The sequence below is a fragment of the Marmota monax genome, unplaced genomic scaffold (genome assembly GCF_021218885.2).
Source record: "Marmota monax isolate L192 unplaced genomic scaffold, Marmota_monax_Labrador192_F-V1.1 WCK01_AAM20220418_F8-fsc00006, whole genome shotgun sequence".
NCBI classification, from domain to species: Eukaryota; Metazoa; Chordata; class Mammalia; order Rodentia; family Sciuridae; genus Marmota; species Marmota monax.
In genome coordinates, this window is record NW_026693712.1 from 475,417 (window position 1) to 499,258 (window position 23,842).

A 23,842-nucleotide genomic window follows, 5' to 3' on the forward strand; every position below is an offset into this window, starting at 1 on the left:
TTTCTAAGGTCACTTCAGTTATTATTACTGAGTCTGAAATCACAAACTATCTAGATGAATGCATTTAATCCACTTTAATAAATATTTAGTGTCTTAGATAAATAAAATGTTGGCCACCACACCCTCAAGAAGCAGAGAAAGCATTTATGTAAATATATAGATGAAATGTTTTGTGATAGATTCTGTAATGGATGAATGACTAAAATAAGGAAAAATACAGAGCATTAGTTCTTGAACCCCAAAATGCCTCAGAACCCCCTGAAGGGCTGTAAAAAATACATTTTTGGCCCCATAATCAGAGTTCTGAACTCAGTAGCTATGGGATGGCTCCCAAGAATGTGAGTTCCTAATGAATTCCTGGGTAGTATTGATACCACTGGTCCAGAGAACACACTTGGAAAGCTGACATTTTATTCCATCTGGAAGAGTCAGAAAAGATATTATAGAAATGACATCCAGATAAATCTTAAAGAATTAGAAGGAATTTGCATCTGGATAGAATCGCATTTAGTAGATGGAATAGCACATATTAAAGGGTATAGATAGGTAAAACAACAGGTGAACACAAAATATTTTTTTTTTTGCTACAATCAAAAGAGAAGTAGACAATAATGAGAGATGTAGCTGAGCTCATGCTATGCTAGGACACATGGCCTTTGTCCTATAGGCTGTGCAGAGCCCCTGAAGGATTTGAAATGGAAACACACTTAAATCACATTTGTATTTTGGGAAACTAATTCTAGTGCCAATATGAAGGCTTGGAGGAAATTCCCACTTACTGCCTAAACATGAAAAAGCTCTTTTGAACATCTATAGAATTGTGCCCAAGAGTAGTAAAATGTATGTACATCCTGGTATTTCCCTCAGTTAATTAGTCCTTATGTGCCATGCACACGAAGAAGTCAAAGACATCATCCTTTCCCACGAGAATGTATGGGAACCAACCCTTATACAGAGGAAACAACCAAACACAAGACAAGACAGAAATTTACCAAGAGAAGACTTGAAAAAGGCCAGCTAGGGAAAAAACAATCAGCCAGGGCTTTGTGGAGAAGGCACGACAAATACAGACCTTGGTATTGCATGGCTAGAATAAATCATTGCAGGCAAGAGGGACCCTGGAGTAAAGGAATAGAGGGAGAACTAGACTTTGGATGGGCAGGACATTATAGAAGCTGGGGCACCTGGTTAAATTCTGGCAAGGACTCTTCTTGAGACATGGTAGAAAAGTGGAAAAGAAGTTTATATAAGAAAGAATTTTCCCACAGTGAAAATAACCTCTGGAAGATTCTAGAAAAGGAATACATTAGGACAAGTTAGTGAAAGGAAATACACACTGTGTTTCTCCAACAACATCAAGCCCTCTCTCACTTCTTATCACCCAAGGATAATAAGAATCAAGAGAAGAGGCTATAAAACTTGGATTGGTGGACAGCAAACAAGGAAAATGCATTGGGCTTTGGTTCTGATGGGGCCAAAATGACAATAGTTTACTGCCCTGGGAGCTGGCCATTGTCCTGACAATGAGGTAGTTGGCCATCTGACAGCTGCTTATAAAAGGCCATCTGTCTTATGAATTGGGATGAAGGCCTGGGAAGTCTTCCGTTTTAGCTCCCAGATGGTAGCACAATGTACTCTCACAAGGGAGATTCCTGGGTTTTGTGCTCATTCCCAAATTTGTAAATATGAAAATGTTTTTTGCATGTTGATTTTGTGAATTGTTTCCACTGTATTTCTTCCCATCACATCTTAACCATCTTTACAGAGTTCCTTTAAGTTTGATCCTCTATCCAAATACAAATTACTTTTTTTTTCTAGTTTTTTTTTTTTTTATAAAAAATGACAGATTTGTTCAGGTCAGAGCTGATTTTACATTCCACACATCCTTAAAATTACCCCAGACTTTAATTTTCTGGCCAACGCATCAACCTTTCCTTAGATTGATATGCTTTTTTATGTCCATTCCCAGGAGCAGGACATGACTTTTCCTTCAAGGTCATTATCCCTCAAATGGCTAAGTTTTCATGTGAGGAATTCAAATGTATGCCTTCCCAGAAGTGACATTTTTATATAGCTGTGGGTGGTGGGGAGGGATGTAGGTTGAGGCAGTGGGCTACTCCGTTACGCTAGTCTCTGCCTGTGACCCCATCCCCATACCAGCCAGGCAGCTGGTGCTGTTCAAATTCAAACCTCATCAAATTAAAACTTACTGCACACGTGGGCTTTTGTGGTCAAAAAGGAAGAGTTGGAACAACAACTAATAAATCAGAGATCCTAATGAGTCTGATATTGGGATGGGAGCTAGGAGGCATGTGTCTAGAAATGCAGATAGGAGATCACCCATTTTAATAAGATGTATTTCATTAAAGTCAGTGAGCAAACCTTATTGAATTTGTCACTAACTATATTTAAACACAATCAATCTTAAATTTCCTCTATCTAGAATTTTGCCTTGGAAAAAAGAGAGAGAGAGAGAGAGAGAGAAGGAGGAAGAATATTTGTCGGAGAGTCATTCATGGGGTATTTGGAAAACAAAACAAAAAAAATTTAATTGAATTATAGTCTATGTAATTATTTAATCTCTATCAGTTGGTCCTATGAAGCTCCTATATTCCTTCAAGAGCTTGTACTTGGCCATAAACATAAATTATTTTATTAGTACCAAGAAAAATGTCTTCTCAATATTAACCTTGATGACCCGCCCCCCCACTGCTGCAAAGAATATTATATAAAAGGGGAAAACACTTTGGGTTTCCATTTTGGTTTAAGAGACCATCATCCCTCCATCTGCATATCTAGTGAACCTGCTAAAGTACCAGTAATCTCTGAGGAATGGCTAACATAAATAGGATGCTATTGCATCAGATAGGTAAGAATAATTTCTCTAATTAGTCATTTGAGATTTCATTTTTCACTTGGAAATACTGGAAATTTAATTTGTTTGTGAAGTGCAATTGGCAAACTGACAATAGGCACGACTGCACCCCCCTCCATCTTGCTGTGCTGATAGCCTGCAGAAAGCACTGGAGGTCTCCATGAAGATTCTTTGCTTCATCCATCAAAATCACACTAACTAAAGAACCTCCGTATTGAAAAATGTGTCCTAATTACACATTTCTCACTTGCAATGCTAGAATAATCCTAATGAGCTTCCAGTGATCATTTTTCTTCTAGAATAAATGTTTTCTCACAAGTCCCCCAAATTTTGTACTGGTGAAGTAATTTATGATACATTCTCATTTACATCAGAACATTGTTCTTAGAGGTACAGAGCAAAAATATTTTTAGTAAGCTGCATTTTACAAATTAAAGTATGTGCATAATTGAAGACAGTCCCTGCTTGGCCTTTGATTAAAGAAAGAGTTCATCCTATTTATTTTGTTTTAAAACACCCGTCTCTAAAGAAAGATTGATTGGCATCAAATGTACTCACCATAAATCATAGCTATTGATTTTACATTTGTTTTAGCTCTTCCGATTTTGTGTCTCCTATGTCATAATTTGTTATCCTGATAGCTAGCCCCTGAGTCAGTGCTTGGACTAAGCATGAAAGGTGGTTTCTTTCAATTCAGACTAATCTGTACGTGAAACACATGAGCTTTCAAACACAGAATCATGCTCTTCTCACTTTTTATGATATTACTCTGGTATTTCCCACAGAGACCACAGATGCTACAGAATAAAATCTGTGATAAGTGACAACATTAGGGACATTTGCATTGTCCAGTCAGCATCCAACACAGACGTGTCCCCTAACTGCCTTGGAAGCCAGTTGCTCCTCCACTTGGCTCTTCCTGTATAAAACTGATTCAGAATGCAAGTTTGCTTGGCATTATCAAGGCCCTGGATTTAGACCCTAGCACCACAGATAATAACAACAACAACAACAACAATGATAATAATAATAATAACTCCTCTGTTTTTCATAATGATACACAGTTGAGAATTCGGAATGCAAATGTTATAGCCATCTTCTGGAAGCTCTTAAGGTCATATAATTCTTCCATCTTTCCCAAGTAGCAGAAGTGAGGAGAGATGGAGCATCTGCTGGCTACATCCCACTTTGTTAGTTTAAGAAGGACTGTCAGCAGCCCTCTTTTTAATCTGCATCTGCTTAGATGCTTGTAGGTGAAGCTTAGGATGCTGCCATTTAAGGTATAATGAGATAAACTTCCAAAGCATCCAGGTATCTCTTCTTGTGTTTTTATTACCTCCCCCCAGCCTATTTGAATGAATGTTCTCATTTTAACTTGCTATTTTACACCTTTCTCCTTTGGCTTCCCATTCAGTATTCAGTCACATCACTCAAGACCATCCCAGAGCTGTGCCGAAGATGTGACTCGCAAAATGAAGACAGATCAGGTAAGTTGGGCTGCTCTTCTCTTTCCCCCATCCTGGCTTAAGGACTCCTGCAAAATAGTTTGCCCTCCTGATGGCTGCTCCTGCTTTCTGTTTTCATTTCCTTTGGCAATTTCTCTGCTCACACCCCCTCCCTGCCACCTTCAACAAATGGTTGTTAAGGTTATCCACAAAAGGATAACAGGACAGAGAAGCCCTAATAAGGACCCGGCTGTGTACAGATAAACTGTACATCATCTCAGTATCTCCAAACCACAGTGTATGCAGCAATTTACTGAAAACCCAAGAAGGCATTGGTGACAAAACATAATGATGCAGGCGCCAATGAAAAAATGTTGGATGTATTTACTACCCATATGGCAAGGACCAGCTTGGGGGATGGTGCTTTGCCAAAGTCTGAAACCCTATCAGGAGTTCGACATGATAGAATCTGCAATAAGGCATACTGTAACAGTTAAGATTAAAGAAAAGCTTTGGAGTTTAATAGTGTAAACTAAACAGAGAATTATGGCATATAGATGAAAACCAGCTGGTTGACCTTTTCTCCTTTCAGCCCCCTCCCTCAATAAAAAAAAAAAAAGTTCATTTAGGGTTTGTTTTTTCTCTGTGTAAATCAAATTAAGCTTTCTGCTTTTCTCACTGTGATGGGCAAAAATGAAAATAAAAAGGATATTGATGGGAATGATATCATGGTATTAAACTATGAAATGATGTTTATTGTTTTTTTTTCCCAGTAATTACCGTAAGGCATCACCATTAACCTTGCCAAGGCTGGACCTCCTCTCATAGTAAGGAGAGTTTGGAGAGCCATGGTTGGTGAAGGCTTAAGATAATCCTCAAATTATGTATATCATGTTTAAAAATAAAAAGACGTACCCTACCGAGACAGCTACCAGAAGTCCAGGCCTTTCTTACTCAAAGGACTTTTGCAAAGCTAATTTTTCCCTGGATTGTTTTCTTTCAACATTTTGCTTAGATGAGACAGGAAAAATAACTGGTCTCTGTGTGTTTATCTGCATGTTGTTTGTGAGTGTGAATGAAAGTGATGTACCCTTGTTTGGGTCAGAAAATAGCTTAAAGTTCAAATAAGACTTTTCATTTGCCCTTAGTTTGTTCTACCTTTTTATTTTAAAGATTCTCATGTTCTATAGGGTTTAAGAGAGGCTTTTCGTTGTAAGCCTTACAAAGCAGTATGTCCTTAAAAGGTAGCATTTGTTTCAAAGTTGAACCAATGACTGTGGTTAGTGACAGAGACCACAGACTGCAACAGAGAGGCCACCACGTTCAGAGACTAAAGACTAAAGACTAGGTTTCTTGTTAGAATCAGCCATTTAACAGCTACATGACCTTGAACCTGTGGCTATCTATAGAATAAAGAAGAAATTTCTTTTACCAAAGACACCAGGCTATTGTTAGGATCAAAATTGGGTAATGTATATTAAGGCATTTTGCAGATATAAAATTTTCTCTCTCATTTAATTAGAGGTGGAACATAAGAAAACTTAACAGCAAATGCTTTATTGTAAAGAAGTAGGCACTGTTAATGTACTCAGTATTTCTGTAAGTACTTTACTTCCGTTAACTACATTAATTCTAATAGCCCTGAGAGCTTAGTACTATTAGTAGTTTATACTATTGATGGGCAAACTGAGGAACAGAGATTAATATCTTGCCCAGAGTCACACAGCAATTAAGTCATAAACTGGGATTCAGACCCCAGGAAGTCTGCCTCCAGATTTTGTTCTCTTATTCTTTATATATACCACCTCTCAGATAAATGGACTTAGTGGCAACTATAGGATACTATCCTTTTAAAGCTGTTAAAATCTGCATTTTCCCTCCCATTAAGTGGTGAATTTCTTTTTCTCTGTTAAATAATTACTCTTACTTACCAAGTTAAGTGAATAAACAGAAACTTTCAACAATTGTTTTTCCTAGGGCTGGTTTATTCCTTTCTCTTCAGGCCTTGTAACTAACAGCCATGTCCATCATCTGGGATTCTAGATGTTCTTTTGCAGTGGTGAAGGAGGCCAGCTTCACATTCATGAGCATTTGCACTTCATCCAAAGCAAGGAACCAGGCTCAGGGTGATCAGAAATAATGAGATTTGCCAGAATATTGATGTACAAGGAAAAGGCTCAGACCTCTCAATGAAACCACATATACCACCTCCAACTTGATGGACCATTTGGAGGCAGTTTCCCAGCCTCCGAGTAGACAAAAAGTAATCCTAGAAAAAGACACACAAGACAAATTCACCCGTGTACAGCACTGCTGTATAATTAATTACATGTGGACTTTGAAAGAAATCTCAACATGGTAAAGTCAGAAGGCAAGTAGGATCATTACAGAGGGTAATATGGGGCCGCAGGAGCTAATGTGAAAGAATAGCTTAAGGGTTTTAGGGAGAGCTTAGAAGGTCAGGGAATACTGGAACAATCAGCCATGTGAAAGGCAGTGAAGAGGATTGGGGATTTAAGGCAAAGGAATTAAGGAAGGGCAAAATCCCTGAGCCAGGAATGATCTTAGCAAATATGAGGAAGAAAGCAAAACCTGTGAAGTGGCTGCATGTTGATCAGAACAGGAGTGATAAGAGGTGAGATCAGGGAGATGGCCCAAGCCAAACTCCCTAGGGAGTTCAGGTTTTCTACTAAGTGTAGTGAAAAGCACTACCAGCAGGATTCCAGTTTTTCTAAACCTCTATCACGGGTTGAGTATTCCTTGTGCAAAATGCTTCAGATTTCAGAGGTTTTTTTTTTTTTGGGGGGGGGGGGATTGGGGGATTTCTGCATACTTAAGTGGCTGAACATTCTTAATCCAAATATCCAAAATTTGCAAAGCTCTGAGAAACAAAACTTGTTGAGCATCATGTCAGCACCCAAAATGTTTCAGATTTGGGAGCATTTTGGATTTGTCAATTAGGAGCGCTCAACCTATACCAGGAAAGAAGCCTCAGCATGTAGAATCAGAGTTCTTAGTAAATAAGGGACTTTAAAAATCATCAAGTCTGAGAGAAAGAGTAAGTGAGAAAGTCTAAACAATAGAGCAAATGGGTAAACTGTTGACAATGGATGAGTGTGGATGAAGGAATATACAGCTGTTTGGGGGTAATGTTCTTAATTTTGCAACTATTAGATAAATTTATTTTTAATGGAAATTTTTAAACTATTTATAAATAAAAAGTTTTCTATAAGGTAAACAAACAAAAAGATATGTATTCCAAAGCCATTCTCTGAAGGTGATTCTTACTATCCCAACCCTGGGGTCACTCTGCCTGTATTTCATCACTTGGTGACAGGGAGTGCCCAGTCTTAGGATGCAGCCTGTTCATAAAGGTTAATGTTGTTATTCAGCCAAACTCAATGTCCCTTGACTTTCCACCCATCAACCCTCATTCTTCCTTGGAACTATTGAGAAGAACAATCTTCCATGACAAGAGTGCTGCTAAGTGTGTAGAGATAGCCATCAGTCTTGGTCTTTTCCAGGTTAACATTTCCCTCCAGTTTTATGTGCCTCCTGGTCATTCTTGTTCTCTTGTGGATGACTGTGGTTTTCCAGGGTCCCTCTTAAAGCTGAACACCCAGAAAAGAATCCAAAGGGGTCTTTCCAGATGTTCTGATCACAACCTGTGAGTCCCATGGAATAGCTCCTAGGATGTATTACATATCTTTTCTGCCTGCCCAGGTGGGCTCATCAGTTCTGCCTGCTTCCTGAGTGTAGAGGAGCAGGAATGTCAAGTAAGCCCTAGTTGTGGCCTTTTGGAAGCCCCTGTGCAAGGCATACAGCTAGGGCTTACCTCCTTCATCTCTGCATCTGGGCCAGCTCCAGTGGGGGTTCCCAGGAACTGCAGTGGGAGAGTGTTACAGGGGCCTGAGACCCAGCTCCTTTCTCCTCCCTCCAGCTCACCAAGGCCTGGAAATTCTTTGTTAGAGTGCCCTGCCTTTAATCAGAGACTTTGATTCCTATTGACATCTATATTTTTCCCTGACAAGAATAATGATTTAAGCTATTCTCTATTAATTACACAACTATCACTGGGCTTCAGATTTTTGTGAGAAGAGATTTTGAAAGGAAAGGTGAGGAAATTGGAGAAAATCACAGGCAAGTGAGGGGAGGCAGGGAAGGAATGAGAAGCCCTAGAACAGGCTGTGCTGGGAGCTGCACAGGTGCTGCTGAAGTATCTGAATTGTTTCTTAGATGTTGAGTGTGCCAGGCTTTATGCCAGGTCCTCTGTAAGCAGCCTGTGTATCCTCAACTGAATTCTCTGAGGGAGGACCATTGTGTTCATTTTATTGATGAAGAAACTGAGGTCTGCAGAGTAAATAATTTGTCCAAAAGTTCTGGAGTTAGCAAGTGAACTTGAAAGCATCTCTGCTGTCTCCAGGACTCCTATGAATTTTTGTCAACTGAGAAGTAATTTAGACCGTTAAAATCAGCATACTATAGTGATGCAGTCTCATCAATGATAATAGCAGCTCAACTCACAATTGCTAAGCTATGGAACCAACCTAGGTGCTCTTCAACAGGTGAATGGACATAGCTAATGTGATATATATACCCAAGGGAATATTATTCAGCCATAAAGAAGAATGAAATTATGGCGGTTGCCAGTAAATGGATAAACTGGAGACTATCATGCTAAGTTTAATAAGCCAATCCCAAAACAACCAAAAGCTAGATGTTCTCTCTGATAGGCGGATGCTAGCTCTCAATAAGTGGAGAGGAGGGAAGAATAGAAGTTCACTGGATTAGACAAAAAGGAATGAAGGGAAGAGAGGGGGGATGAGACTAGGAAAGACAGTAGAATCAATCACTCATAACTTTCTTGTGTTCATATATGAATACATGATCAGTGTAACCCTACATATGTACAACCACAAAAATGTGAAGTTGTACTCCATGTATGTATGTATATCAAAATGCATTCCACTGTCATCTATAACTTAAAAGAACAAACAAAAGATTTTAGAAAGAAGTAATTTAGTCTAAGGAATAACGTGTAGCAAATAGTATAGGTTAGAATTAGCTGCAAAGGAACTTATGTGTGAAAAAGTGGCAGCTAAGGAGAGAAGTTATTTGTGAAATGTTTGCAGGCATTCTCTGGTCAATACCTGCTACTCTTATAGGAAAAGAGGAGAGAAGACAGCAATGAATGTTAACTCTGCTCTGTGGGTTTTTTCCAAATGAGGATAAAAATACATCATGGCAACATATGGTATTCAAATAAAAACATATTCAATTTCATTGACTTGGAATTTTTGAAAATTAATTAGATATTCAAATACACATTTGTTTCAATTCATGATGTTTCAAATGTCTTGTGATTCTTTCAAAATATCTGCTAAGCTCGTTATATAAATCATTTTCTTATGAAAGAAGGCAAATAAATATTAATGCAGCTTTGTGTCTGAAAACATAGATGTACTGAGGTTTGAAAAATCAGTTATATAACAGTAATAAATGATCCTGTGACGTCTTGGAGAATAGACTCCAAAAGAATTTTACATTTTAGTAATGTAAAATGTTCCTTGTATGACGAATATTTTTTAATTAGTATTCAGCAGAAGTCACTTAGAATGTATATTTTAAAACATTTAGATCTGCTGTATTTTTAAACCCAATGCATGCAAATTTTGTGACAAGACACTGAACCTATTAAAACAGACACTTATGTGATGTTCTGAGATTGTCAAGGATTTCAGTCATCACCTAAAATAATAAGTTGGCATGAAATTTATCCTGTAGACCTTGCTGTGACATAGTTGATGATGCTAAATATATAAAAACTTCTGTTTTCAATTTGTAGTAAGGTTGGATGCTCAAAGCATGAAAGTGAAAGTATGGCAGTTTAAATGGAAAAGCCTGCTGATTAATCCACTTCACATGACGTAATATAAACTGGACTCCAAAGAATAGGGAAACACATTTGCTAAGATCTCAGTCAAGAAAATGAACTTTTCAACACGATGCTGCAAAGAATCTCACATTTATGACAAAGAATCCCATTTATTTTAACAACAGTGAAAATTTACAAGTGGTAAAACATCAAATTGTTTTACATTCTTGATGAGAAGGTTCATCATGTAGAACAGTTATTTTTATTTTTCGTTTGCAGTATTATAATTATAAAGATGATATCATCCATTATTTGAAAAACAGAACGTTAAAAACTACTATTAACCTTGCCACCAAAACAAAATTACTGTATTTTTTCCCAAGCTATATTATTTCGGGGGGCAGCCATAATCATAAGGTGAAGACAGTTTTATCTGCTGCCTTTCTTCTATCACTACACAATACACATGGCCACCATTGTGCATGAACCACAGAACTTACCTATGAAAGAAGAACTGTCCAAAGGAAGAGATTGTCATCTTTAGTCCATGAACACTTTATGGTTCTGAGAATAAAAGATGTAAATCAGTGTAGGTAAAGATGGCACAGGAAATGAAGGAAAATTTTAAATAAAACTCTTATGGTATCAAAATAAGGAGAGGGGCTGGAATGTAGCAGAGCTTAAATACATTGCATCTTTGCCTCTTCTCTCTACTTGAACATGTCTTCCTTTTGCTTAACCATAAATGCAATCACCATGCAACCTGGTTTTCTAAAAGGTTAATAGCAGTGGAGTTCAGGAATTCATAATCAAAAAAGACAATATTTAAGGTAAAAGAAACTTAGAGGAAGGGATTCACAGTCTGCTCTTCCACATCTTGGTTTATTTTTATTGGACTCTAAGGAACATACCTCCCATCCCCCAAACTGGCCATCTCTTGGGAGAGGTGAGCTCCCAGGAATTTGCAGTCAGGCAAGATGAGAAACCAGAAGTGCAGAGAGGAGCATCACTGAGCAGGGAGGGAAAGGGAGGCACAGGAACAGGAAAACCTGATACAGAAGCAAAATGCCTTTTACCTGTGTGACCTCACACGACTTCCTTCTCAGGAGTCATAGGGAGAAATGGTTTCCCGAATCCCATCTTCCTGGTCCATTATGAGAGTATGAGTGTGTGTTGGGGAGCTTTAGAGTATCTCTGACAGCATCCCACTTCTTGCTGAAGGCATATTCTTCCTCTTTTGTCTCCTAATATTAATAGGTTCTATTTTCCTCTTTTAAATGGCTCTTCTTTGTCCCCATATCTTCTTTGCTTTTAGTCTTCCCTAAGAAGAAAAGAAAAAGAAAAGCTAATAAAATAAACTCAGGTGATTCAAACAGAATCCTAGAACCTTGTAGTTGAAGGATCCTCTGAAAGAGAGAATAGAGTCATCTACACAAGTCCAGACCCTTCTGTAGCATTTGCTCACCCCAGCCCTTGCATCTCGCAGTGTGGTCAGGACCAACAACAGTGCTGTGGGCAGCTTTTGCAGACCCTTAAGTCCCACTCCAGACCCCTGAATCAGAATCTGCATTTTAGTGAGCCTCGTCCCTCGGTAAGTCATTTATGCACATTCAAGTATGAGAAGCACTGATTTAGACTACCCACAGTCTAACTTATTATTCTTGTTGAGGCACAGTGATCTCAAATAGGCAAATGCAACCATGTCTTCCCCTTGCTCAGAACCAGCTGGTGTTTTCCCAAATCATTCTCAAGGTATGCAATGGGAAATTGTCTTCTGTGGCCATGCCTGTGGGGACCCAGAGTGATCTTCCCCTGGACCAGCAGGCTCCCTTGCCTGCTGCTTCCCCTGCCTTTAGCATGCCAGTCCATCAAGGAACCTCTTTGGAGGTGGAAAGGACCCGGTGTGACTTCCTTCACTCCTTTCCACCTCCAAAGTCACCTCATCAGGGTGACTCCCTTGGCCAGTACCATCCAATAAAAATATGAGCCACCAAATAACGTAAAAACTTCCCAGTAGCCACATGGTTATTTAACAGATGGGTTAATTTCATAACATATTTTATTTAACCCATATGATTTTTGACATATGACAGCTGTATTTTAAGGGTTTAATAGCCACAGGCTTCTAGTGGCCTCTAATTGGCAATGCGGCCTCGGTCGTATCAGTACCTCTGCCAACTCACTATATTGGTTCTTATCTTCCTATACTTTTCCTACTCTTTACATATCTGTGTTTTCAAATTTATTAATAGTATGATACTAGTTTAATCAGTTTTCTCTCAAGGACTAAACCTTGTTTGGGCAATTTTACTCATGATGGTATCTCCTGAGCATTGCTGCTAACTGTATCAGAGGTGTGGATAGATATATGAAGAGGTCAAAGAGGAATCTTTTGAGGTTTTATCATAATTGGAATTTCACTTCTTTTCATTTAATTTGAATCAAAATCTGCATTTTAATAAGCCTGGTCCCTAGGTGATTTGTTTATGCACATTCAAGTGTGAATGTGTACCATCTGTACCATCAGTCTCTTTTCTCTGTGAGGCCATTACCCTCATCATACACTTTCAACCTCCCATCTTAAAAAAATGAACACCCACTCTAAAATTCTGGAGTTTCTCTGCTCCCTCCACCCCATTTAGAGCCAAGCTGCTTAAGAATTTATGGATACCCCACTTCTACTCAGTCTTCTCTTTGCCTTAGCATCTCAGGTTTGACTCACCTCTCCAGGAAAGGTCACCAGTTCTGTATTGTCAGATCCTTTGACACTCTGAAATCTCATCTTTCTTCGGCTCTTGGCAGTATTCAAGACTACTGGCTACTCCTTTCTGAGAACAGTCTCCTCTGTTGGCTTTGTGAGACCACCTCTTTTCCCCACTTCCCTCCTGACACGCTTATAGCTCCTTATTTTCCTTTACAACTCCAATTCATTTTGCTGGACTTTAAATTCTGAAGTGAGGGGCTGGGGATGTGGCTCAAACGTAACGTGCTCGCCTGGCATGTGCAGGGCACCGGGTTCGATCCTCAGCACCACATAAAAATAAAATAAAGATGTTGTGTCCACTGAAAACCGAAAAATAAATATTAAAAAAATTATCTCTCTCTCTCTAAAAAAAAAAAAAAAAACTGACTTGAGGCTAAATATTCAACAGGACCCACCCTTGCTAAGCCTCCCTCATCCTTCTCACAGTGTTAGGTACTGCTGCTGCTCATCTCCACACTCCATTTTCCTTTGCTCTACATTGGATGTCTCATGGAATTCTCATGAGGAATTCTTCAATCCTCCTCCACAACATGTTCCTCCCCAGATTTTCCCCTTAGTAAACAGAGCTCAGCTTTCTAAAAAATCCACTCCATTGCTGAATCTAGAATTCTCCCTCTCCCTTATCCTCCTTCTGTGCTCAAAGTATATCCCCATGCTATAGACTGAGTGTTTGTGTCCCCTCAAAATCCGAACATTGAAATCTAATCCACAAGGTGATATTATTCAAAGGTGTGGAGCCTTAGAGGGGTGATCAAATTATGGGGAAAGAACCCTTACAAATGGGATCAGTGCCTTTATGTAAGAGACCCAGGAAGGAACACATGTGCCTCTGTGAAACCACCTCAGGATACTCTATTTCAGCTAAAACAAAAACCATATTTTTTTGTGTGTGGTCAGTAAGACCCCCAAATGGATTGGCCCCTGATAACCTCTCACATGTTCATCTTCACTCTCGATCCCTCTGCTCCAGCAATCACAGAACCTACTAGATTCTCTTTTACTTTAGGTATTTGTGAAGGCGCTTCCCTCTACCCAGATCTTCACAAAATTATCTCTTATTTTCCCTCTGATCCTCACATGACTGTCTTCTTGTCATCTCCAGGTTTTAGTTTAAATGTTACCCCTTTGATGCGGCTTCTCAGATGTTCTTTATTCCAGTGCCCTTCTTGTTTCCTTCAAAGCACTTTGCATTTTTTACTTTTCCTTCATCTGTGTATGTGCATTATTGTCTGGAAGATCTGTGTGTATTCCATTTGCCTCTGCACTGCTAGGACCATGGGCAAAGAAGGCAGAGAACAAATGTGTGTCGAGTGAATCTTGTAAGACTACTTTAGCATTCTTCCCATGATTGCGACATAACACTGCTGAACATGCCTCATTATATTCCTGCTTCTCTTGATTGTATTAAAAAGAAGTCACAACATTCAATCAGTGGAAGGAACTGACAATGGAAAGAAAAGACTTTCAGTGATATGATGAATCTAAATTTGGGCAAATACTACTAAAAATAAAGTAGAGAAATTCTTCTTCTTAACTGCTTTTAATAAGTTATTATTAAAAGCCATTCTCCCAACTTTACTCCCAAACTGAGGGTAGATAGTAAATGGTTATAAAAGTTTAGGCAGAGGGTGCAGTTGGGATTTAGGTCAAAGTAAATTTGAAACGTGTGTGACCGGGTTTTGTCCCTGGGTTCTGGGATTCCATAGCCTACATGTGACCCAAAGAGAGAAATTGTAAAGTGAATGCTTAGGGAATAATTAATTTTGATAAAGTGTTCCTCCAATGCTATGGAAACTTGGAGTCAGAGAACCTCAGTCCTGGTTGAGAAATGAGAATGCTATGTAATTTTCCACATAATACTTAAAATTCCCTGAGTTCTCATTTATTTTCAAGTGAGAATGCATGAGAACTGCCCATTGATCTTCTGAATCTCTGATATAAATACACCCTTGCCTTAAACTCAGAAACCTAAGAAACTTTTACACAAATGTATTGGCAATTTTAAAGTGTTAAATGGAAATTTTAGGAAAATTCCTACTGAGATATATCATTTTGTGGAATTCTTAATACACGTTTGCCTCGTTCTTCCATGGCTTCTAATAACACCCGTGAAGTGTACGCTGGCTGCACTTGAGCAACGGCACAGCAGCCTTGCCATTCGCTTATCCTGGAAGAGCCACCATCTGCTCTTCCCCCCACATTGCTTTGTGCTTCTGCACCTGCCTGTTCTCTCAGAGTCTTGTAACTGAGAGGCAGGCGCTCGCCCAGGCGGATGCAGGGGCCTGCCAAGAGGAAGAGCAGGCTGCAGGCCAGAGCTAGTTCTTATATTTCTTTTTCCCTTGAGACCCTAAAGTGCATCTCTCTCAAAATTTAGACCAGGTTTCCCAGACTTGCCACTTTGTTTCTCATGGAAAATAGAAAACACTATTATACCCTAAAAACATATAGGGAACACTCTTATACCCTAAAGACATATCTTCTTTTCTTTGTCTTCTTGGTATCTAATGCTAATTTTTAATGTGGATACATGCTCCATACTCAGAAGCGAAGTAAAGAGGCATTTTGGAGCTATCAGTGTGGGGAGATGGAAGTAGAAAATAAGGATTTTCCAACTTCCCACCTGCCTGCTCATCTGCCTCTTGTTTTCTCTTACCAAGAAGCAGTAACCTGGTGCTCTTTGTCCTTGACAGTAGATCAGCACTGTAAAACACCGCCACCTTCAGTTAAAACTGGCAAGCATGTGCCTGCGCAGCTAGAAAGCACACAGATGGAGCCTGCTCACAATCTCAGTCTTGCTTCAGGCTTCTCTGCATGGTGAGCCTTTTCACTGTTGCTAGATGTGTGTCTCTCTACATTTCCACCCAGAGAGGGAGAGAAAGAAAGAAAAGGAACCTGGTAAATGGGCCTGGAATGAACACAAAACACTCTTGAGGTTTTGCTAATGTCAAAGTGAAGGTCAGCATACTTTTTAGATGACACAACTCTGCAAGCTTGGACTTTCTTTAGACCCACCAATCACTAGTTATGGAAACTGTGCTTTTGAAGCCCAAAGGTTTAAAGTTGTCAAAATATTGAGTCTGACTTCATGATAGAATATCTTTTCTATCCAGAGTAATAGGGCTCAAGTATTTCAGAAAGTTTTTGTAGAATGAAGAAATGGGCACAGAAAGGCCATAAAGTTACCTGAGCAGGTAGGTCTTCACAATTCTGAACAGAGCTAGGAACCGTAAATCATGAATCTGACATATATAACAACAGCTGCTTGATATCAGTAACCACTTAAAGACAGGAAATTTAGAACCCAAATCATTGAATTCTTTCCCACAGTATTTGAACATTGAAATGTGAGTAGATCAGACTGTATTTTATATTATTATTATTAGTAGTAGTAGTAGTAGTAATAATAATAATAATAATAAAGACCTCTGAACTTTCCCTCCAGCCTTGGTATACTTTCAATAAAGGGTCTATGGCTTCATTTAAAGGGATGAGAAAGCAACCCCATGGAAACATTCTAGAAACATGTATTCTTCTCACATTCACTCTTCCCAACATAATGTCCAGATATACCCTACCAGTCCAGAATTAACTCAACCTGTTCTTGGATCAGGATACACTGGAATCTCTAAAGACTATAGAACAGAAAAGCATCCAGCAGTAGTGCTCACTTGGACGCCAGACGTTTCTTCCTATTGACATGAGGTGCTAGAAGCAATTGCTTCTTACAGAATTTGTCATCATTTCTTACAGAACCTGGGGTGCTTGCAATCAAGTGGGTCCATATAGATTTCAGTTTACATAGAATGAAGGAAACCCTTGACTCTCACAATGACACCTCTAATATTTTCTAATGTTCCTGCTTTTGGTGTAAAAATGAAAGGATTAATTAATTAATGCTGGAGGAGAGGGTAAGTCCTTGAGGCAGCCTAGGTTTTTAGGCTGTAGATGTGTATTGTTATGTCTACTTTAAAGCTATTAAAGCTAATGCTGACCACTTGCTTGCTCACTGAAAATAGATCCATTTAATAAAAAACAGCAGGGGAACACTATTTTACCCTAAAACATAACCTTTTTCTTCCTCTCCCTCATGTATTGAGCTAATTTTCCAATATGGCCACATAACTCCATATTTGGCAGTAAAATAAATAGTCATTTTAGGAGCCAGTGTTGATGTTTAATCTTAAAATTTGGATCTACCATTGGAGCAGCAAAACTGTACATTATCTTCTTAAGAAAATACTAATTTATCAGGCCCAACAACCAAAGAGTTGTTCTGTGTCAGCAATCAGCTTAGCCTCATAATTATGAATTTGTGAAGATCTGGTAAAATATATGAATCCAGAAGAATTATAGTGTTTCATAGTGACTCATTCAGAATAAAGAGCCCTGTTATTTATAGATATTCCATACAGACATAAAATTTAGGGGTAGATCATAGCTAGCCTCTTCATTTTACAGATGAGGAAACTGAGACTAAGAACTTAGCACAGGAAATAGGTGAAAGTACTTCAAAATTGAGCACATCTTGTAAATGTCTGAATATCTTCAAGGGCACACTAACACTACCTTTGAACTATTCAGCACAGTGTGCCCACAATGTGTCAAGGCTGATATCATCACAGAACTCATATTTATTTGCTATATTTTGCATCTTTGATCTGGCATATTCCTTTTTTCTCCCTTCATTTTCTTTCTGCCCTCCCTCCTATCTTCATCCATTTTTTGAAAGAATTAGCTATTGAGCACCAATATCTTAAAGGTACTGTGCTAGACAAAGGGCTAGTCATTAAACACAAGTAGGTTCTTGAGCAACCTTTGCCCTTGAGGAACTCTCAAGAGAGAGGTGAGACTGACACATGAGTAAACAGGTGCATCACCTTCAGAAATACCCAACTGTGGGTATGTACAGGTATTATCAGCACTGAGAAGCAAGGAGCAGCTACTCCCTGCCAAAATCAGAGGAAGTGCCTCAGTGGGATAACACCTGATGGCATCTTGTGTGATGATCTCAAGTCCCAGCCAGAGAGGACTGCAAGAGAGAACGAGCCCAAGGACAGGAGCAGTGAAGGAGGAACATAATATATCCAAAATAGGTGAATTTAGCAATGGAGAAGCAGGGCAAACTAGTATTTTGTGAATTATGAGTGCTGAGATCAAAAGGTAAATTAGTGAATAAAAGAAGTACTATATATCATGCTGAAGAATTTAGATATTAACCCAAAAGCCAGGGTTTCCAAAACAACTCAGTTCCACAACATGTGTTATATCCAAGGTCTATCTCTGCTATTTTTGCTTTACCTGTAAACCACTTATACTATTATCTATTTGCTTTTCTAAAACACTGATTTTAATTTTTTACTTAAATTGTTTTTAGATATACATGACAGTAGAGTATATTTTGACATACATACACTAATGGGGTATAATTTATTCTAATTAGTATCCAATTTGTATGTAAAACTCAGCTTTTAAACATTTGTTTTTAAAAGAAACTTTGTCATTACTGTAAACAGATGTTTACAGTAAACCAGTGTTACTTGCAGTCAATTCAAGATCCTCATTAAAGTCAACATGATGAATATAAAACATTCCTATTAATTCTTTGTTTATGAAAGCCTCTCAGTCTGAGGTGTGCGATCTCGTTTTCTAAAGGGAGATTTTAGGTTTTGAGAGAAATTAAATTTCTTCTAGAACTAAACTGAGACTCCTTAAAAGAATTAGAAAGAAGAAAAAGGATTGAGAGGGGGGACAGCACTCTTATTCTGCATGCCAGGGGTATTTAGCAAGTTTGCTGTGTACCATCTTAGACACTGAAGGGAAATTCTTCCCACATGTGGGGAAGTGGTGTTTTAGGAAGAACAGGCCACCTGAGGTGTGTTTTGTTGTTGTTTTGCTGTTTCTGAGTGACAAAAACAAACTTATCTGAATCAGGAATAACTCAGGTCTGGAAAGGGAGACAAATGGAAGCAGAGAAAACATTGTGGAGGCTGTGGGCAAGGGTCCCACTCTGGCCCACTCAAGACAGTGAGGATGAAGAGGGTCCAGATTTAAGAAGGATTTAGAATAAAGCCAAAAGATAGTTCCTGAGGGATGTGGGGCAGGGGTCATGGAAACAGAATCATCAACAATGCCTTGGAGATGGATTGCTTGAGAGACTGCATAAATGGTCTTGGGATTATCCAAGCCAGGATCAAGAGGAATATGTTTGGGGAGAGAAAGGGGTGTGTGTGTGTGTGTGTATGTAGAAAGGAGACAAAGGTGCAGATAGATAAGATCCCAGGTTGAAACGTGCTGCCTGTTACAAATTCTCACGTATCTCAAGGCTGCATTAATCCTGGCTAAAAAAAAAGGGGGGGGGAAGAAAAGAAAAAATGGATGTAAGGGGTTAGCAAGCAACTCCAAAAGTTGAACTAAGAGTCATTCCAAATGTCAGCCAGAGAGAAAAGATATTTTGGCCTATAAATCAGCATCAAATACACACATTCATTTACTTATTTTTGAAAACTTGTGATATAATCAGGTAGACAGGTCTAAGGCATATTAAGCATGTTTACTTTTATAAGATGTTAAAAAAAAATGAACCCATCCAACCAAAAAGTCTTAGAAACCTACTTAGGTAAAGCAGTTTTCTGGGTGCTTGGAGAGAGAGAGAGATAAATTAGACACAGATCCTCCTTTCATGGAGCTTGTAAAGATCTAAGATAGATAAAGTGTTCAGGGATTTATATTTTGTTTGCACGTAAAGAATTTCTTCATGATATCCAGAAAGTATATTTAGCCCCAGAAATTTTCCCAGTGACCATAGTTATTCTGAACTTTGTTTCCGTAGATGATAAGAAACATAGCATTGGAGTGGAACAACAGTAATGTGAAATTTTTGGTAGATCTAAAGATTTGGAAGTGAAAATTTACCAGTCATTAATGGCCCTTTTTCTTTTGTTGTAAAGTACCTATTTGTCTAGTTTAGGAGAAATAAACTAATTGAATGTTATCTTTTGCATATAGCATAGCATTGCCTTTTCTTCTCATCCAAGTATATGATATAGCAATATATTAGAGCATTCTCATGAAAACCCATGAAATAATCCATTTTTTAGGACTGGGACTTTTTCTTGGCAGTCCAGATATAGACTAGAAAGCACAAATTTCACCCTGAGCCTAAAAAAGATTCATAAGTTTGAATAAGGGGAAGGACAACAAGCCTAAATGTTGATGCTCCTTCTTTAGTTTCTAGACCCTTCTGTGGAAAGAAGTGTTTTCATAAGACTCAGACAGAATTCATTTCCATAGAGCGTTCTTAATGGCTCCTGTCAGAACAAAACAGCTGGGAAACATATGGTATCCATTTCCCTGTATCACTTGGAAAAAATTTCACATGTAAATAAAGCCAACATAAAAGAGTAGCCCTTTGAACCAATGACCTGTTATAATATATAAATATATCAGTACAATGCACTCGTTGTATTGACCCACTAAGACAAGTACTTTAAATTTTTTAATACATTCTGAGATACACATTTTTTAGAAGTTCCAAGAAAATTAAGGCAAATATTATCAAATACTATACCATAATAAGTATGTATCTCATAAATGTCTATGGATATTTATTTTTCCCAATAAAACATTTTTAGAAAGCTATAGAATAAAATCAAAGGCATATTTACACCTTATAAACTCTGTGTACACTATCTGCTGTTTTATATAAGTAACCATGTGTGCTCAAGGAAGAGAGAGAAAGGCTTGGCAAAAATTTCTGGCAGACGTTAATTTTTCATAGCTTCACATTTTTTAGAGAGAAAAGGATATATAAATGACAGAAAACTTTTAAATTTATAAGGGACCAACTGGAATTAGTCTTTGCCTTTGCATATTTACATTTCATAAATAACTTTAGAAAATCTAGCTCTTATTGATTATCACTCCTCTGAGTTTATTAACAGGACTTTTGTCCCCTGTGAAATTAAACTGTAAATCCCTCAGAAGGATGCACTTTTGTGCATTTTAAAAGATTTAATGTGTTGTGCAAAGTGAGATTCAAATTCACATACTTGCATTTGTTAATTGTCTGCTCTGGGGCAAGCACTGTGTACGACTAAGAACTGGAGCCAAGAAAGGAGAAGAGAAGCAGCAGTCTGAGGCCATCTTGATACCTTCCTTCCCTTCTGCAAATTCTGTTACATGTTACTTATTGGAGAGAGACCAGCCCTTCTTCATAGCTGGTAGTATTTTCTTCTTAGGTTCTACAATGCCAGAGCCAAAAAGGCTCCAGGGGTGGACCACATAGTGAAGACCTTCTGAAATTGCACACCGTATTGTGGTCCATTTGGGGAATAGAACTAACTCACAATTATATAGCATTCAGATTCAAAACACTCTTTCTCATATCTTTGCTTGGTTCCAGAACTTCTCTGAATCCTTTTGGAACACATTCTGGCAGAAAAAATGATTAGTAACCTAAATTTAGGGAACTTCAATAATGAACGCATTCACCCCAAGAATCAGGACTAGCCAGGGCTCATTGCTGTTGTTAATAGAGCTAAACACACATACCTGTTTCAGGGTCTTTCATTATTTGTTTGTGCTTTAAGCAAAGGACACACATGTATGCTTGCTTTAGGGTTGAATCCTTCCCACCTGTTGTCATTCCAAAGAAAAGAGATACATGAGAGGTTTCTAATTGGGCATGTCCTGAAATCTCATCTCTTTGATGGAGAATGCTGTAAACTAAGTGGCAGGAGAAACCTATCAATAGAAACCTATAAATGAGTGTCCTGTAAGCTTCCAAGGGTGCTATGCCTGTCATCTACCAGAGATGAAGCAACACCATCGTGGCTGAGGATACTGTTGCTGCTTCATCTGCCTGCCCCAGTGAGGAGGTGCTGAGTGATCTTGCATTGAGGCTAAGTAGGAAAGGTAGTGATTCTTATCTTTCACCTCTAAATGTATCTGTTTCACTTTCTATTCCATCTCAACCAGACATTTAGTTGAATGTAAACCAACAGAAAATCTTTATCTAACTTTGCATAGAAAAAAGTAGTCTTCCTACCCCATCTTCCCTTTACAACTTACTCTTCCTTTTGTTCATGTTCAGCTTTCCTAATAATAGAGGGCAGTGTTAAATCTTGAAGAGCATGCTCTGTTGTGAGGTGTTAGTGTATGATATTGCTGTGTCAAATGCCAGAAGCACCATGAGATGCCCTTGCATGAAAGGGGACTTAGGATACTTAGCTTAGGGTGAGGTTAATTCAACCATGGTTTATGTCCCATGGTCCATTCAACTCCTGACCACTTAATTCCTTTTTGTTCTTTCCGTAACCACCTAATAGAAAACTAATGAGTCACCCAGCCAGTAAATCACATTTGAGTTTGTGCAATGTTAAGTAATTTACCCTTTCTTTATATGGGACTTCTTAAATGTTAGAGAGGAGTGTGTGTGTGTGCATGTATGTGAATGTATCCCTTTTCCTCCCTAACTTCATTTGAAAGTTCATTTAACACAGAGGATCCCATCTTCTAATTCTGTTGGTCAACATGTTTCATCTTTCACTGTTTTCAATAGTAAGTATAAATTATTCCTTTTAAGGACATATGTCCTCTTGAAGTCATCTCCTTAACACAGGGGCTTAATTATGAGCATAACTTGAGTGGACCACATCTGCCTGCATGGTCAAGATGTGTGCAGCATTCCAATGTAATAGTCTTCTCTTTTAATTTTTTTTCAAAACAGTTTCTAGCTCTAGCTGGAATTGTGGAGTCTCAACTCTTATTACAAACGCACAAAAGCCCACAGGAATTGCTGAGGTATACAGTAAATTTCGCCCAGTGAAGCGAGTTTCCCCACTCAAACATCAGCCAGAGACTCTAGAGAACAATGAAAGTGATGACCAAAAGAACCATAAAGTGGAGTACCCCAAGGTGGGCGAGTCTGACCAGGGCCCCCCGCCTGAGGAGCTCAGCCCTGAAGATGGAGTGGGAGGCTTGCCCAGTAAGAGCTCTGAGTCCAGCACTGCACTGGGCGAACTGGAACATTACGACCTCGACATGGATGAGATTCTGGATGTGCCTTACATTAAATCCAGTCAACAGCTTGCCTCTTTTACCAAGGTGACTTCAGAAAAAAGAATTTTGGGTTTATGCACAACCATCAATGGCCTTTCTGGCAAAGCCTCCTCTACAGGAAGCACTGAGAACTCACCATCCAGTATGACCCCATTCTGTGTTCTTTCTCCTGTGAAAAGCCCTCACTTGAGAAAAGCATCAACTGTCCTCCGCGACCAGCACAAGCTCTCCACTGAAGAGTCTGAGAGCTCACCTCCTCTGGTTACATGTGGCTCTGCATATGAGCCAGAAATCCAGAATAAAGACTTCTTAAACAAGGCCTTTAGTGACCTGCATAGCCGAAAGATTGAGAAGACAATGCCGGACTGTCGGCTCCGGGGCTTCCACCTGCAATCTGCAGAAACAGAATCCAAACTGGAAGAGCCGGTCAAGGGCATGAGCTGGACCAGCTCCCAAGGCCCAGAAGAAAGGAGTGAGTATCTGAAAAAAGTAAAAAGCATCTTGAACATCGTGAAAGAAGGACAAATATCTCTCTTGGTAAGTATCTCTCCTTGGTATACACAAATCTAGAGAGCTGTTGTTATCAGCTGCATTCTTAACAATGATGTTATGTGCATTTTGCATCTTGTTTAATGTTTTCTTGTGGCTTTGGTTGGGGAGTGTGACCTCTTGAGTTTTAAAATAAAAAGTTAGGAGGTTAATACAGGGAAAACAAATTGATATAGAAGGAGTGTTATTTCACTTTAACTTTTAAAATTCAACTGGAATAAAGAGATTTAACCTAAAACAAAGAGAGCCCAGCACTTTTTTTCACTTGAATCTTG

At 38.8% G+C, this 23,842-nt stretch overlaps 1 protein-coding gene across 3 annotated transcripts in view; it reads left to right on the forward strand.

The window, feature by feature from the left end:
- Positions 1–23,842, forward strand: part of Sncaip (synuclein alpha interacting protein) — a 153,334-nt gene that overhangs the window by 85,767 nt on the left and 43,725 nt on the right. For all 3 annotated transcript variants that reach the window (XM_058584197.1, XM_046460460.2, XM_046460458.2), the window contains exons 3-4: positions 4,290–4,362; positions 22,687–23,555. In XM_058584197.1, the coding sequence (XP_058440180.1) occupies positions 4,290–4,362; positions 22,687–23,555 (942 nt within the window). The remainder of the gene's footprint in view (positions 1–4,289; positions 4,363–22,686; positions 23,556–23,842) is intronic.